General features: G+C 39.1%; 1 protein-coding gene across 33 annotated transcripts in view; it reads right to left on the bottom strand.

The window, feature by feature from the left end:
* Positions 1-17,868, bottom strand: part of ANK3 (ankyrin 3) — a 902,861-nt gene that overhangs the window by 20,998 nt on the left and 863,995 nt on the right. For 32 of the 33 annotated variants that reach the window (XM_073596276.1, XM_073596279.1, XM_073596287.1 and 29 more), the window contains 5 exons: positions 17,356-17,430; positions 15,987-16,118; positions 13,065-13,211; positions 7,535-8,171; positions 6,398-6,695 (listed from right to left, as the gene is read on the bottom strand). In XM_073596276.1, the coding sequence (XP_073452377.1) occupies positions 6,398-6,695; positions 7,535-8,171; positions 13,065-13,211; positions 15,987-16,118; positions 17,356-17,430 (1,289 nt within the window). The remainder of the gene's footprint in view (positions 1-6,397; positions 6,696-7,534; positions 8,172-13,064; positions 13,212-15,986; positions 16,119-17,355; positions 17,431-17,868) is intronic. The other variant, XM_073596271.1, reaches the window with a different exon arrangement.

The raw sequence follows: 17,868 nt of genomic DNA, 5'->3' as shown, positions 1-17,868 counted from the left end.
TACTTATAAGTAGATTTGATTTCAGAAATGTATTACTGTTGTGCTCCTTTATAAAATTGAATAGAGTATTCTGCAAGGCTGCCTCTTTCAACCGAAGGGGTCTATCTTGGCATACAAGACGTTCTGGAAAGGGATCTTGGCAAGAAAGACTTGGAGAGGTAGAAGATATCAGGATGGACAGAGGCTTTAAATTTAATGTGTCAAAAAGTTGGAAATTCATACCAGGCAATATGATAACATGTTTAAGCAGAGGTTTGTTTCAGTGAAAACTGCACTGGCAGTCAGACTGATCAGTAGATTAATTGTTAATGGCACCCCCATGCATTAAGGAACATGTTACACCAGTATTTAGGGTGTAGCATGTAACATGTTCCAGTACCTGCCTCCCTCAGCCCCTTCCATGTGACAGCAGACGGAGGTTCCTCTCCCCCTCAGCCATTGTCACATATAAAATCGGTGCGGCTGTGCGGTGCTCCACTTGCACAACTGGGTCATTCATTCGCTGAGCTCTGTGAATGAATAAACTATAAGTTCCGTCTGCTACCTTGGTAGACAGGCTTGTAATTCTCAATGGATTACAATGCACTGATTGGTGCACTCATAGTCCATTAAATCTTCCTCCAGTTAAAGCCCATACAGAGGTAAGGGCAGAAGGCTGGAAGGAGAGTGTGCAGGAGCCTGACACTGCATCCGCGATTCACTGATCACAAATGCAAAACTTTGCAGGATCTTGTGTAAATGGAAAATAAATGCACATTTTTTTACCTTCAAAAATATGTGCATGTATTCGTTTTTACTTAAAGGTGAAATTAGCCTTTAATGTATTGTATACACCCATATACTCCATATGTATTTTTTCATGTATATGTATTTTTTCAAAAACCTACCGTATATAAAATCTTTATCTTTGAAATAAAAAATGTTACAGGGTGCAGCCATGGCACTGGGCGTTGGCTGTATGCTTTTTTAAAAGACTTGGTTAGTCCACCAAGTTAAAGTAAGTGTGGTCACAAATTATATATATAATAAGACAGAGTTTGTCCCTGCTACTAGTATTGAATGATAACTGGTGATCCAATATCAGCTGTACCTAACCTCATTCCATTGGCTGAAATGGTAAGCAGCATTATCAGTCCTGAATGTAAAGTCCACAGCTGGACTTTCAAACAATGTACTGATGTTAGCTACAAAAGCACGGTATCCCTCTGACCATCTCTCTAACACCAGCATTCATGGGAAGTGCAGTTCTGTGGCTGTCTGCATGTCAAGGTGCCACAGAAGGCTCATGTGAAAACCTCTGATACTGTATGCTGCAGGCAGAAACAAAGGATTTAAAGCTGGCTTTTTTACTTGTATTTAAAGTAATATGCTACACATGAAAATTGTTAAAAAAAGGTTTAAATTTCATTTAAAGCATTGCAGTCTCTGCTAGAACAGGAGAGGAAAGTATGTCCTTACTTATGTAGAGAGAATAAGTAGGCTGGCTTTGCTCCTTCTGAAAAGGCTAACTGTTTGGCTACCTTTGTTTTTTATTCATTCTGAGTCCTGGAATAAGCATGCAGCCAGAACTCCTTATCTGCATATTTGCTGAGGATCAATGATTTAAAATACTGAAGTTGCGGTGTCAGCATTACAGAGCCAGGCAAACAGCATTTTGAGATGGAGTCAGGCTTAGCTGTTGGGAGTAAATGCAGAATTTTCAAATGTTATATATCATATTTACCTGGTTAAATGGAAAACAATTTTTTTAAAATCTTCATTGTTTAATACTGAGGATAATAAATTAAGAAAATGACGGGGTTCTCTATAAAGCAATGAACTTTTGCAATTCATTCTCATAATAAATAATCATATACATAAGTGTAAATGGAAAATAATACTGTGCTAGCTCAAAATGAAAGAAAAGTGAAAAGCTGCTACATAAACAATGTGACAAAGAATACACATATCTATATGCACATAAATGATACGTGAATCAATCATAAATGAAAAGCAAAATGGGAATGTGAAAAAGTCCAATGGGTGTAAAGGTCCTAAAAAGGAGTCGTGTAAGTCCACCACCAAATAGTGGCTAATCGGGGATGGAGTACACTGGCACAGTCCGGCATAGAGAGCATCAGAGATGATACATCTTCAGCCAAAAAAGGGGAAGTATATCTACTCTTACCGGAACAGGTGGACTCGAATGTCAGCGACAACGAGTCATTAAGGCAAGGGTGCAGGGCTGTAAATCAGGCCTTTCGTCCCAAAGGACTAGTATGCCCCAGTTGAAGTCCTTTGGGATGAAACGCATCAGGCTTGGCTCTCTGCTTCCCACATTGCCCCTTTTCTCTTTTATTCTGTGATCACAATTTTTATCTCATTGATGTATGCCAGTTTTTAGAAATAAAAAACTACCTTTTTGACCTACACTATATGGAGGCATTTTTTCTTTTCATAACCTTTTGGGCTTGAGTTCCTTTGCGGTCCAGTCCGGCATTCCACTTTTTTGGCTGAAGATGTACCATCTCTGATGCTCTCTATGCCGGACCATGCCAGTGTACTCCATCTCTGATTAGCCACTATTTGGTGGTGGACTTACACGGGTCCTTTTTAGGACCTTTACACCCACTGGACTTTTTCACATTTCCATTTTGCTTTTCATTTATGATTGATTCACGTTTCATTTATGTGTATATAGATATATGTGTTTATTCCTCAGCGCTACATTATTTATCACTCAATCATATACATAAGTCTGATCACTCCTGGTCAAACTCCATGTTTTGCTGACTTTCAAAGTCAAAAGTGAACACCCTTTACCGGAAGCAAACTTAAATATGTAATTTCTTTTGCTGAGTTACTGTTTATACATGGAATTGAATTATCTGTAGCTTGACCGCTTCAGCCCCGGAAGATTTTACCCCCTTCCTGACCAGAGCACTTTTTGCGATTCGGCACTGTGTCACTTTAACTGACAATTACGTGGTCATTTGGTATTTGGTATTTGATCACCTCTGTGATTTTTATTTTTTGCGCTATAAATAAAAAAATGCGTCAATTTTGAAAAAAAAACGCAATATTTTTAACTTTTTGCTATAATACATATCCCCCAAAAATATATAAAAAAAGATTTTTTTCCTCAGTTTAGGCCGATATGTATTCTTCAACATATTTTTGGTAAAAAAAATTGCAATTAGCATATATTGATTGGTTTGCGCAAAAGTTATTGCGTCTACAAAATAGGGGATAGTTTTATGGCATTTTTATTATTATTTTTTTTTTTTATTAGTAACGGTGGCGATCTGCAATTTTTATCGTGACTGCGAGATTATGGCGGACACATCGGACACTTTTGACACTATTTTGGGACCATTGTCTTTTATACAGCGATCAGTGCTATAAAAATGCACTGATTACTGTGTAAATGACACTGGCAGGGAAGGGGTTAACTACTAGGGGGCGATGAAGGGGTTAAGTGTGTCCTAGGGAGTGGTTCTAACTGTGGGGGGGATGGGCTACAACTCATATGACAGCGATCACTGCTCCCGATGACAGGGAGCAGTGATCTCTGTCATGTCACAAGGCAGAACGGGGAAATGCCTTGTTTAAAAGCCACTTCCCCATTCTGCGGCTCTGAGACACGATCGGCGGGAGACCGGCGGACATCGAGTCCGCAGGTCCCGCGGGCACGGTAACGCTGTACACGGCGGGTGCGCGTGCCCGCTAACCCCGCCGATTAAAGGGGACGTACAGGTACGCCCATTTGCCCACCGCTGCCACTGTGCCGATGTATATCAGCGTGCAGCGGTCGGTAAGTGGTTAACTCCTGTACCAAGATTTCAAGTATGTGATACATGCAAGATGTCATACATTTCTGTGAACTACTGTATAAAAGGAAAAGCATTTCACAAATCATGTAATTTGATCAGGAGAGCCCAAACATTTTGTACACAGTTCAAAGCTGTTTCAAGCAGCAGCAGCTATTTCCATAACATGTTTTAGTAAATGGCCTAATGTCTAAAATGAACCTTTATTTTATAAATTCAGAGCCAATCGCTTTTGACTTTGTGTGGCAGGTTTAATGTTGCTCAAAGATTTCTCTCAAAAGGACCATTAATTAATTAAATTAAGCCGTAGTTTCAGAAAACTTGTTAAACTAAGCTCCTCTCCTTGAGATAATAGATATCATATGACCAGATATATTCTAAATTCACGTTCTCTCTATTCAAAGTACCAACACAGCATGTAGAAGTTCCTATGCAAAAGCTAACTTCCTGAGAACCAGCATATATTGGCCATGTGTCCCCTAACAGTGTTTAGACCTGGCAATTGATCACTCAGTCCTTGTCACTTGTGGGAGTAAACTTGTGCCTTCCCCTTCCATATCCTGCCTTCTTTTGTGAAGAAGGAAACACAAGAACAAAATGGGAGCTGGATTCAGATTTTCGAAGGCTCACAGAATATGTTATTGGATACACTGGCTCCAGTTTTGGCAGCACCCCACAAAACAGGGACTTCTGTCAAGAACAGGAAAAGGACCCAGAGTTGAGAATCCACATGACTACAATCCAAAGAGAACGGCACGCATTCTCAAGGTAATTTATTGATAAAATGAATTCATAGCAGAATAAAACTAATGCATTTCGGAGGCCAAACACACTCCCCTTTCATCAGGGCTTAGAAATTTTGACTGTGCTTAAACGAACTCAGGTGAGCAGATACAAAATAAATCTGTATAGTGATATACTGCTTGGAAATGTTTCAGGAAGGCAGGTTTAGTAAAAAAATTATAACATTGAACTGATGCTTCTACGTACATATTGTAAAAATAGACATGAAAAACAACTGTTCATTTGATTTTTCATTTTTGTTTTAAGTTAGCCATACATATTTTACAATCTGATTGTACTATCTATGTGCAATCTCCCTCAGAGAACACAGCTACCTACCAAAACAATCGTTTCAATCTGGCAGGCCTTTGCAGTACTTCGTTGTTTGTAGTTCTAAAGAAGATGTGCACTTAGATTGTAATTTGTATAAGACAAATTTTCCTTGAATGACCCATATGTTCAACTCAAAACCAGCCACTTATTTTATACCAAATACCACGAATTGGAAATTTCTAAAAATACCTGTAAATTTGAAGCTTTATTGTTCGGTATGTGTTTCCAACTGAGACAAGCATACTTTTTTTGACCTTTAAAGTGGAGTTCAAAAAAGTCAGCAGCTACAAATACTGCAGCTGCTGATTTTTAATAATTGGACACTCACCTGTCCCACAGTCTGCTCGTCTCCCCCTCCTCTCTGCGGCGCAAGCATTGTTACTGTGGGCACCCGACTGTGGCTTCACAGCCGGGCATGCACTGCACATATGCGAGCCACGTGTAGCGCCGTGACTGGCCGGGCAATCATCTAGGACCTGTGATGTGTCCCAGATGATTGGCGAGAGGGAGGGGGAGGGGAGGTGATCTGCCTTTTGGTGCTGCGGTGCGCCGGGAGGAAGTGGGAGCTGGGACCCACAAAAAAAATGACATGCCAAATGTGGCATGTCAGGGGGTCACCTTCCCTTAAAGCGGAAGTTCCATTTTTGGGTGGAACTCAGCTTTAAGGCTGCTATATGTATGTACTCAGGAGTAGGCCTTACTAATCCCAGTAAAATGGCATAACATTGTTTTTGAGCTGACATATGGTGTAACAGTCAGCAAATGACACACTGCACTTTGAGCTCTTCTCAGGAACCGTTTGGCTAGTTAACAACACGGTATGAGCTTTAATAAATGAATTCATAACATAGAACTGGTAAGGCCTCATGTACACTGCTGCTGCTAAATGGATGTTTAGGAGTGGTTGGGCATTTTTGCTCCTGAACTCTCCTCTATGTTATGTTATCAGTACATGTCAATAGGGTCATTTATAGTCGTTTCTAGGCAGTTGAGTTTAGAGGCTTTTTTTGGAAAGCAAAAAAATGATTTCAAACGCTGAGTTTAGAGGCATTTCAAGTGCCAAACGCTTCTAAACACGGCTAAACGCAGTAACTCGTGTTTAGCCGCGTTTTGTTTACAGGCGTTTTTCATTTTTTGGCTATTTTGAAAAAAAAAAAAAATTTTTTTCCCAAACGATTCTAAGCGCAAACGCGGCAAAACGGACGTTTTAAACGTGGGTTACTATCTGTCAAGTTAAATTGTTCAGGAGAGGTTGTAAAAACGTCCCGTGTACATTAAGCCTTACTGTTGGGTGGTATTATTCTTTCATTCCAGCTGATGTTCTATTGTAACCATAACCCAGTCATAGCAAGATGAAGACATGAGTTTCTTAAGCAGGCAAAGCTGCCAACCCATTCTGTTGACAAATACAGAATAAATATTTCTCATGTGTACAAATATTAGCATTCTCAAACATTCTGTCATAACTGTACCTTTTCTGCAGATGCTCCTTCATCTGCATGGGAGTGGGGCCTAGATCTGCCTTCGTCCAAGCCAGTCCTTTTAGCACTAACAGGTAATGAGCTCTTATGCTCTCCTATTACCACCTTCTGCTCTCCTCTTCCATTTGTTCCTTGGAGTGATTTTGGTTTCTGTTTGTCATTCGCTTTCACAGGGTCCATCTCTAGCATGCTGGAACTGGTCTTACCTTCTGTTAGTGACTCAGAAGGACTGACACTAGATTCCAGTCTTCCTACTTCTCCTTTGAGGTATGAGGTAATTGTCTCATGGCTACAACATAAAGAACAAAACTATAGTCATTTGGCAATGCAGGGACCATCTTCTCATCTAAAAATGACAGATTCAAAAGTGTCCTTCTGAGCTATTAAGCCCACATGCAAGATAACATCTTTTTGGTGTAATTTATAAAACTGCTTATTCAGACTGCTTATAGCAAAACCCTAAACCCTAAGCTTCTGCCACTGTTCCCCACCTCTGACCGGCTTAATATCATTAAACATCACTAACTGCTGACAGAACACTTTAATGCAGTGGCAGCAGTAGTTGACTTTTTTACATGCCTATCAAGCTCCAATGTTTAGTGCAGAATCCCCACTCTGGGAGGGGATGGGGGAAGACTACTCAAAGTTGGCTCTTGATTGATCCAGCCTGGCAGCCAATCAGAAACCAGTAACTAGTTGTCACACCCCCTGCTGGAAAGTAGAATCTGTAAAAAGACTATGATGCAAGAGAAAAGTACAACATAGATTCTGGCTGCTCAACCACAATAGTAGGGTGCTTTGAAAGTATGCAAAAATATCATATTTTATAATTACAAATGTTCCAACTGTTTGAGCAGAAACACTGCTTTACAATTGTCACAAGTTAGGGATGGCCGTTTACAGTGGGCACAATGACAAATGCAACTGCCCAGAAAAGCATAAACAAGCAAGATAGGTAACAAGTGATTTAAATAAAGTCAATTACTTAACTGTTTTACAATTTGAAATCTGCTAGAAATGTGGCACTAAACAAAAAATACTCAATGAAGTTCTAGATGTATGAATGTTATAACTACAGCATACGTCTACATAAAATTATTTTTTACTGGTACAGGGCACATTGCATACCTGTCATCCAATCTTTCCAACAGTTCGCTGCCGATTTTCCGCTCTGTATGTTCTGCCAGGGTGCTCATTGTATCTGTGTGCCAACCTGAAATTGAAGAAAGTTCTTGTTCTGCTTGTTGAACATTTCTGAGGATAGCCTGCACCTTCTCTTCAGTCATCTCCTCTGACTCTACCTCTTCAAGGTGAAGTTGCTTAAATAGTAATTTAAGCCTTTCTTCGGTCATTTCCTCCTCAGGACCAGATGCATCTCTCTCATGCGCCTCAGATTCCTCTCCTCTTTGAGCAGCCTTTTCAACTTCAATGTAGCTACCCTCACTTAGAGGTTCATCGTGCAATTTTACATCTTCAAATTTCACCCGATGAATGGCCATTTCATAAGAAGCACCAGGACTGTGAATTAAATAGTCCAGTCTGCCGTCATCTAGTGATGTGTCTTCTGCAGCCACCATGGGTGGAGCAGCTAAAATGTCTCCATTGCCCTGTGGAATTACTAATACGTCACTCAGTCTACTAGGAGTTCTAAAGGGGGACTCTATGCTAGAGTTATCACTAAAGAAATCATCTTGGTGTATGGGGGTGGGAGGCACATAACGCAAGCCAGTGGGAGTTTCCAGTTCCACTTGGATGGTTGGGTAACCTGAGGAAAACAGTACACTTCAACTGAATGGAATGGATTATGAAACCACGCATTAAAGAAATCATAAACAATAACATAAAGAAGAGTGTTAAGATAAAATGAATACATGAAATGAAGAGAAATACATTGCAATGAGACATGATATGAAATGAAGTTAACATTTTGCTATTTTGTTATTAGTATAATGGGAAGTTTAAAATCTAGTTCAATTAAAATTTTGTTTTATTTTTCTTTCATTTAAATTTTCACGCAAATTCGATGTTGATATTAGGTGTACCAGTGTCCCTGGAAACTCTACATCATTACATAATCTACAGGAGCGGGTAGCTAAATATGGGCCATCTATAAGAATATTTCTGGCACAGAAAGGACAAGCGGATGAGTAGAATGTGATGAGTAAGGTGATCTTGGAGAGTGAAGAGAGTTCGCAGTCATGGGTAAGATCAGAAGCACTGACCAAAGAGAAAAGAAAAAGAAACACAAAGTGAGCCATGAAACACAGACACAGAATTACAGTGATAAAAAGTAAAAGTTATTTAGTGGTTGGAAAATGAATGCTAGCTGCTTGCATACGGATGATCCAAAAGAGAAAAGTTCACTGGGCAATAAGGTCTCTAGCAATTCAGATCTTGCATTGCTTTGGAGCTGGAACTGGAAATCAAAACTGCCATTTATAAGGTATGTCCTTTCTGTAGTGGTTCTTTTAGATGTTTATTCAAATTATTTTATTATACTTTGAAAGTCCAGAACCAAAAATGATTAGTGTGGTTTTAGTGATATCTAATTTCAGCTCTAAAATCATAATTACCATAAGTGGTGGAGACGACAAAAAGCCCAGAAGGCTAATCTGAAAACTCTGTTATTCGCTGTGTGTCTAGGAGTACTGGCGAGATAATAAGGTGTAGATTTACCAAAGGCAAATAGGCTGTTCAAAATTAATTTTTACTCTGCAAAGGCATTTTTTTTTTTTTCTTTTCCGCCACATCAGCTAAGTACTTTTCATGAGGATATATTATTTCAACTTTTCAGTCAAACTTATCCCTCAATACTTTCACATCCTTGTGGCTATTTTCTAATTACGAATACTCTTGATATTCCCTGTATGCTCTATGCGTATGATTGCCTTTTGCCTTCATTATTTAGTTCCGTATCTTATTTCTATATACCCTCCCCCCTATCCCCCTCCCTTCCCAGATCTCTCCCCATTTGAGAGAGAGAGCGCCCCAACGCAACCTCGAACTGATGATAGTCCCTTCCTACTATTTCTAGTATTTCTATAGCATGTTGAAGTAAGATAGTTTCGATCTTGAATTAGATGCTTCATTTAGGGTGAGTTTTCTGCTTTGTCCTCCCACGCCTCAGCTGCATGGCTAGAGGCCTTAAATTTGACCCAATCTCTCCATATCTCCTCATACTCTTCCATCTCCAACCCTTCGCTATACCTCAGATATTCCATATAATAGATTTCATCCATTTTGTCGAGCCACTCCCGCTTTGAGGGTCTCATACTATCACGCCAGTGTCTAGGGATGAGACTCTTGGCCGCATTGAGGAGGTGTGGTGTTAGGCTTTTCCGGTAGTTTTTAGATGGTATATTGCTACCGTGGTGTAGGCATACCCAGGGGTCGTCCGGGATTTTCTTATTGGTTATCAAGTGTGTGATCCCTCGCACCTCCTCCCAGAATTTTCTTATTTCTGGGCACGACCACCAGATATGCACAGCTGTCCCAACTTCCCCACACCCCCTCCAGCAGAACTGCGAGGTCTCCTCCTGCATTTTGTGTGCAAAGGCATTTTACCTTAGCTTAGCTAAAATTCACTTTGCAAGGAAAATACTAAAAAAAAAAAAAAACTGTATTTTTGCTTGCAGATGGTTGGATGATGAAAGTCAGTAGAGCTTTAGCTCATTCACTAAGCTAAGGGAAAATTCCAATGCAAAATTAATAGCCTATTTACCTTAGTTAAATCAACCCCCATGAGAGCTCTTGTGGGCTGCGAAAATCCCAGTCACATCTGCTTTAACAAAAAAGCAAAAGCCTACACATATGCTACACCTAAAATCATCTTATATGGAATGAAAGGTAATGTAATACTAAAAATGATTAACCACTTTGTTCGCATACTGGTGCAAACTGTTAACCTTTGCATACAAGGGCTTATTTTTAGCCCCAAGTTATGTGCAGTTTGTTCCCAAATAAGAAATCCACAAGGCTTATTTTTTTGGATAATCATTTTTTTTTTTACGGATGCCCCTCCTGGGTAATTATTATATTATTATTATTATTATTATAATACAGGATTTATATAGCGCCAACAGTTTGTGCAGCGTTTTACAACATGGTAATCACTAATCATGCAGATATAAAATATATGTGTATTATTATTTTAGTTCTGTTAATATACGTAGGCTAATGTGGGTTGCAAATAGCATTGTTTCATCAGTTTCTTTAGGACCACCTAAAGTAAATCATAACTTTCAACTATATTCCTGTGAATTAGGTATCTCCATAAATCACACTGAAGTTCATGATTCAGGAAGACATTTTTTGTTTGACAAAAGTAATTTTTTTTCATAACAGCTTAATCAGCAGATTGCTTTAGACCGAGAGTATAGAAGCCAAAGTCTGGTCTTGATGAGGCGTATAACATTCAGAGGAGAAGCGGGAACAAAAGAGTACCCAATCATACAAGAGTGCAGAGGCAGACTGAGAAGCAGGTTAGCTAAGGAAAACAAACAAGCCTGCAAAAGGAAGCAGTGCATTTCACATGCATGTTATTGGAATACGCAGTAAAATAACAAAATTTGAAATCTTCACATTTAACAGACTGCAAATACAAAATGACACCAATTTGTATTTTGAAGTAAAGGATTTACTTTGAAGTAGTTCTGTAAATGATTTTCTTCCAACAACAAAATATGAAGGCGATGATGGCTCATGCCTATGTTAGGGCGTGATGAAACCAGTAGCATTACTTGGCAGAGAGTGGGTACTCTAGCATGGTGGACAGAGGAATCAGAAGGACAGGAGCAGTTACAGAATATTTCAACACTACCAGGATGAAAATTCATATTCTAAAAGTGAACCCAGCAAGTGTTAGTGATTCTGCTTTTAAATGATCAGAAAGCAAAGCAAGAATCCTTAACTACATGTAAACATAAGCAGTACCTTTACTTTTACCTTAAAATGAAACCAGCCTCCAAAGTTCACCATAAAATCTGTCTGCTCCATTAGGGCTATCAGAAGCATTCAGAACTACCCACAGGCATTGACAAAAGATACAACTGAGGTATCTACTGTTCATAATATAAAGCCTGAGAGGCCATGTTTTAAAGCTGCTGGTTTTTGAATCCTGTTCAAAAGGCAAAATGTTGCTAGGATGTGGTAAACCCTTAAGCCCAAACAAAATAAAAAGTAATGTAGAAGAATTTAATGGATAAATAAAAATTGAAATAATGAAAATACAGCATTCACTTTTGAATAACTATGACTGTAAGCAAAGCTTATATGCAATTTGGTATGTAAACATATGCTTTAAAGTGACACCAAACAATACCCTTATTCTCAAGAGATAGACCATACATGACTACCTATTTGTCCAGTAATCTGTTTTGCGTTAAATTGTTTCTTTAATGTGCTCCCAACCCTCTTCTTTATCCTCCTGATTTCAGTTTGTTTTGAACAAGCAGTGCATGTTAGTTGCGGTTATGTGCACTGCTCTATGCACACCACAAATCCAATAGTCCATAGTCTCTATTCCATTGTGGGAGTGAGTAAGAGAGGGTGGTTATGTTCCTACATACAGTGGGACCACAGAGAACAAACATACCCACCCTCTAACACAAAGTCAGTTTACAGCAACATAAAAAAAAATAAATGATAATAATTTGGAGATTTGGATGAGACAGGCATCAATAGAATGCACTTTTAGAGCTAAGATTTCGTTTTTGTAAACCAGTTTAGTGTCACTTTAATAACAGCAATAGCCTGGCTAAAAGGACAGAAATTACAGCAGTACTGGTAAGACCTTTTTTATAACTTTTTTTTTACATGTCAAATAACACAGTAAAATGAAGTGATTTATTTTTGTTTCTAATCTCTACAAACATGTAGTTGCCAAGTTCATTAAGGCCGGGTTCACATATGTGCGGCCCCAGTTCCCAGCATGGGGTCTGTTGTGTTCCTGTTCACCGGTTCAGGTGCAAATCAGGTCTGAATTTTTGCCTGAATTTACACCTGAACCGGACCCAAGCACGTACAGGACCCTTTTGGAATGGAGACCACGGCCGCCCAGGACCTCTGTGATCCGGCTCCATTGAGAGCCGGTCACACTCGCATGTCATACGAACTGGATGTGGGGAAACCCGCATCCAGTTCACACATATATGAACCCGGCCTAAACATTTATCCATAAAGCAATGTGCAACTACACCTAGCCAATACACTGGCTAAGCACTTAGTACTTTAGCCATACCATACTGAGGGACTGGATTTTACTTTCTCTGGGGACATTATCTGCACACAAGTTTGTATCTTCTCCCCAATCTGTGTTGCATTCCACTATTTGCCAGGTTTCCTCCCAATACATAGAAAACAAACTGATGTTTTTTGGTGTCTGACTTAATTGTTTCTTCTCTGCAATTCCTATGCAGAAAAAAGGACAGATAATCTACTTTTTATGTAACCCTGTCTTATGAAGGAATCCAAAGGTTTAGTTAAAATAGGATGACTAACCAAACATTCAGTGTCAGTCAACATTCCCTCCAATGCACTAGACAGATGAATACTGTATTTCTACTTATGAATAAAGATTTTTTTTTTTTTTTACAGTAGTGGGTTCCCTTTACAAACCTATACTTTCATTATTGCCATACTGTGCAAGTTATATAATTACCATCAACAGCAGGGTCATTGAACACATTGCCATCTTCTGCAAAACTTCTCGTTCCACTAATGTTTCCATAGTCAAATATTGGACCCTCCAACAATGTCACAATGTCTATTCGGTTGATCTTCGTTAGGACATTGGTTAAGGCATCAGCTTAAAACAAAACATACACAAGTTATTTTTGTGTATAAAGTGAATGAGATACAGGCAATGCAATAAATATATACCCATACATCTTTCATTCATTAAATGCATAATAAATTGTGATGCGAGTACAATGCTGACACTTTTCCAGATGCACGTTCGAAAAAGACCAAATGTAGTGTATTTTCTTTCAGTGCAAGTTATGATTTATTTTAGCAGTGTTTGAATTGACTTTCATATTTTTGTAAACTTGCTATTCACTATTTATCTCATTGTATTAAATAAAGATTTGTAGAGGCTACTTCGGGGAGTCCTTAAAGTGATTTAAACTGGGTATACAGTACACCAGTAGATTTTTGAACAAAAATTTTCATTTTAAGAATACTTGTTTACTTTTTTATTTGTCAGTGGGGAAAAATTGGAAACAGCCAGATGAAAAAAAAAATTCTCGAACAAATGTTTTTCTAACAGTGTATGTGGTTTTCATTCAGTAACTTACATTCATTCCAAAATCAAATGTTAAAATCAAAACATTGAATACGCTGAGAATTTTCATAAGAATCTTCGTAAGAGTTTTCTTACAAATTTTTGTTCAAAAATATTCTAGTGTATTCCCAGCTTTAGTGCAACTACTCTGTCTCTTCTAACAACTGAGATAAGTTTAGAGAATGAATATGTGATTTTGAAAGATGGTTGCCCCTATGTACATCTATAATCACATTTTGCACCTAAAACTAATTTTAAAAAATACATAAGACATAATGATGAGGTTAGTTACATCAAGTTTTTCCTTTAAATAATAAAAGATAACTAATGGATAAATCCACATTCTCTCTTAATTTTTTTTTTTTTGTGTGCGTTTCATAAATGCTTGTCGTGGGGTGCTGCAATGTTAAAGTGAAGTGTTAAAATGGTGAAAAGCAGACAGACTAAATAAACTGGAGAGTGCAAAATCTGGTGCAGCTGTGCATGGTAGCCCATCAGCTTCTAACTTCAGCTTGTTCAATCAAGCTTTGACAAAAAACCTGTAAGTTGATCAGTTTCTATGCAGTGCTGCACCAGATTTTGCACTCTCCAGTTTCAGTAAATCAACCCCATAACGCTTTAGCCCGGGTTCACACCACAACGGGCTGCGGATCGCACAGGAGCGCTGTGCGTCCCTGTTCACCGTTTCAGGGACGAATCAGGGACTATGCCTGAATTCGGCCCTGAAACGCAGCCAAAGACGCACAGTGCAGTGCGCACCGCAGCCGCCCCGGAGATATGTGAACTGGCTCCATAGGGAGCCAGTCACATTCTCCTGCTATGCGAATTAGAGGTGCGGAAACGCACCTCTAATTCGCATAGGTGTGAACCCGGGCTTAAGAAAAAAGTCTTGCTGCAAAATCAATTTTACTGGATTATTTAGGCCGGGTTCACATATGTGCGGCTACTGGTTCGTGCCTGGGGTTTGATGCGTGTCTGGGTGTGAATCAGGTCAGAATTTTGACCTGAATTTGCACCTGAATGGGACTCAAACATGTACAGGACCCTTTTTAAATCCAGGACTGCGGCTGCCCTGGACCTGTGTGAACCGACTCCATTGAGAGCCAATCACACTTGCATGTCATGTGAATTAAATGCGGAGAAACCCGCATGTGTGAACCCAGCCATAATCTCTGCTTTTGCTGGATTATGTAATCATTGTTAAAAAAACAAATGGAGCTTTTGCATTGGTTAGCTTTATAAAAAAGCTAAATTGCTAGGTTCATATTTAACACATTGTTAATCAGTTTCTATATTTCATAAATAGGCAACAGTCATTACCATTGTGCTCAATAGTAGTATGAAGACAAGCCACTTTGTTTCTATAGCAATGTAGGGATTAGACTCGACTGCAATACTGGAAGTGACTATTATTATATTATATAAAGTACTTTATTAGTATAAAATAAAAAAATGTCCTCCTGGCACTGAATTCCACAATCATCTACAAATACACTTGCTAAGAAATCTGGATATTTCATATGCTTGATCTCTCATTGTTCTCTGGTCCTTCTGCCAGTCCCTATGCCAGTACTGTGCCCCATAATAAAACCATAGAGGGAAGTAGGGGGGGTGGGAGCAGACACTCCCAGAAACGCTGAATGCTGCAGAATCTTCAGCAAGCTTATCTCAGCGATGTCGACAGTGGGAGGGCTGGGTATCAATGAGGACAGAATCGCCTGTAAGCCAAAGATTGTGTAGTATAGATTATGACAGGATGGTGCAAGCAATCACTCTGAGAGGTAAGTCAGTATTCTGTAATCAATGGTTGCCACCCAACAAGGAATTATAAGTATTAGCCCAGGTTAACACTCATGTGGTGCGGGACACTGCGTGTAATTCGCACAGGAATTGCAGCAAATTCCTGTGCGAATTACATGTGGTGTCTCTGGGGTGTGCGATTTGAGTCATGGATTTGTATGGCTCAAATCACACCAAACTCATGCAGGACAATTTTTTTTTCTGCACCAGAATCGGGTCGCATGGGTGTTTACACCCATGTGATCTGATTTTGTAAATCGCATTGCGTTTTGCAAACCGTTTACGAGGTGTCCTTAACTTAACATACACTCCGCAATCGGTTTGCATTGAAGGGGTTGCGACTTTAAAGCGGTGTGGAATCTGCAGCAAATTTGCTGTGAATTTGCACCGCATCTAATGTGAACCGAAGCTTAACTGAACGCTAATAAAATACCTACTGTACAAGATTATTCTGTTACCCACTACATAAATAAAAAAGTGCAAGGAAAGAGTACTTACTTGTTGCATTCTTGCCTTCTCTTATAACCCACTTCTTTAGCAGTATAAAACTTTGTGTGGTCAAAGAATTAGGATTTTCCACACGAATTTGATTAATTTCATCAACTGAAAAATTCAATTCTCTTGCAAGTTCTGAAATGTAAAAATGTAAAAAAAAAAAAAACAACATTAAAGAACATATGTTTCAAATGTCCACTAAACCTAGAATGTGATGCGGGAAATCTGCGATCTGTGCGCATTTGCCGCACCACAATCAAATCTCACTTCCCTTGCGTTCTGCAGTGGGCATCAGTGCAATCATAATGACACCCCAAAGGCAGTTTGCAAACGCAGTTTAAGTCAGGTTGCAGTGCAGTTCCAAAATTGGTGCAAACACGACTTTGGTGTGATATGGTGCGATTTGAGCCAATTCAAAATGAATGGGTTTAAGGCTGTGTTCCCACCTATGCAAATTGGAAGCGAGCTTTCCCCGCATCCAATTCACATAGAAGGAGAATTTGACCAGCTCTCTATGGAGCCAGTTCACATATCTCCGGGGCAGCTGCAGAGCGCACTGCACAGAAACGCGTGCGTCTTTAGCTCGGTTTCAGGGCCAAATTCAGGCAACGATTTGGCCCTGATTCTTCCTTGAACTGGAGAATGGGGACGCACAGCGTTTCTGTATGATCCGCAGCCGGTTTCAGTGTGAACCAAGCCTAAAACACACCACTTTGAATCATATGTAAATTGCACATGAATGCGCTGCGATTCCTGTGCAATTTATATGCAGTTCATAGTGTAAACTGAGGCTAAGCCTATCCACTCATTCTGCCTCAAAAAATATTATACAGTATATCCCCTACATACGAACAAGTTACGTTCTGAGAGAGCGTTCGTAAGTCCAGTTTGTTCGTCCAACAAAGTTAGTCTAGGTACCCAACACAATCAGCTATAAAGTACTATACTGTAATAGGTCTATAATATCTTACTTTTCACAAGAATAATGATAATGTACTCTATACAGTACTGTACAGTAAAGTGCACAAAAATGCATATACAAATTATTCGCTACAGTGAAACTTTCAAGTTCATTTACATCTCTGTGATGCTAGTTAACATGCTACTCTGGTAATAAAACAATGTCCACTTTTCCCAAACCCAACAAGAGTCCAAATATGGTAGGAAGAATAAAGAACCCTCCAAGTTTTTATGGAAGGAAAGCCTAGTGATTAATCATTTAGGTAACATTATTTAACATAATCAATAAATGCAAATTGTATAATACAGTAGTGGCTTTACCCCCTAAAGGAAATGTATCATTATATATTTTTAATCACAGTCTTTATAATACAGATGATATTTAAAATGTTTTGAAACCATTTTGTCTTACCTGTCCAACTAAGTCCTAAATGATCAGCAACTATGGCCATCCTTATGTCAGTACGTTCACATGGACTCTGTGGACCTGGAATTTACAAAGGTACAATTATAATAACATTTTGTTGTTTCACACATGTGTGGCAGAGTTGTGGATCTATTCTACAAAATTCAAAAGTGTATGTGATTAGTGATTTTCAAAATAAAATTAACTATTATAGGTTGTAATTTTGTATGTGCGATGACTAGAGTTTAAGTACGTGAGCACAGTTACTGAATGAATGTATACATGCTAGTTGAGTGTACAGAAGGTGAGTACAGGTGTTGGATGGTGTTGTCTATGTACAGGCTAGAAACATGTTTACAATCATGGGTAGTGTCATTTCTCTGAATGTTTTGGCATGCTTCTCTAGATAACTAGTGTATGTTTTCTAGACAGAACGAATAGTGTGGACAACAAACACAGATGACAATGGAAGAATGGAAACTAACAGAGGTCACTCCACAAGCAATCACGACAGGTCAT

This window comes from Aquarana catesbeiana, linkage group LG08 (assembly GCF_042186555.1).
Source record: "Aquarana catesbeiana isolate 2022-GZ linkage group LG08, ASM4218655v1, whole genome shotgun sequence".
Lineage (NCBI taxonomy): Eukaryota > Metazoa > Chordata > Amphibia > Anura > Ranidae > Aquarana > Aquarana catesbeiana.
The sequence above is the reverse complement of the archived record's forward strand: the minus strand, read 5'-3'. Positions and strand labels throughout refer to the sequence as shown.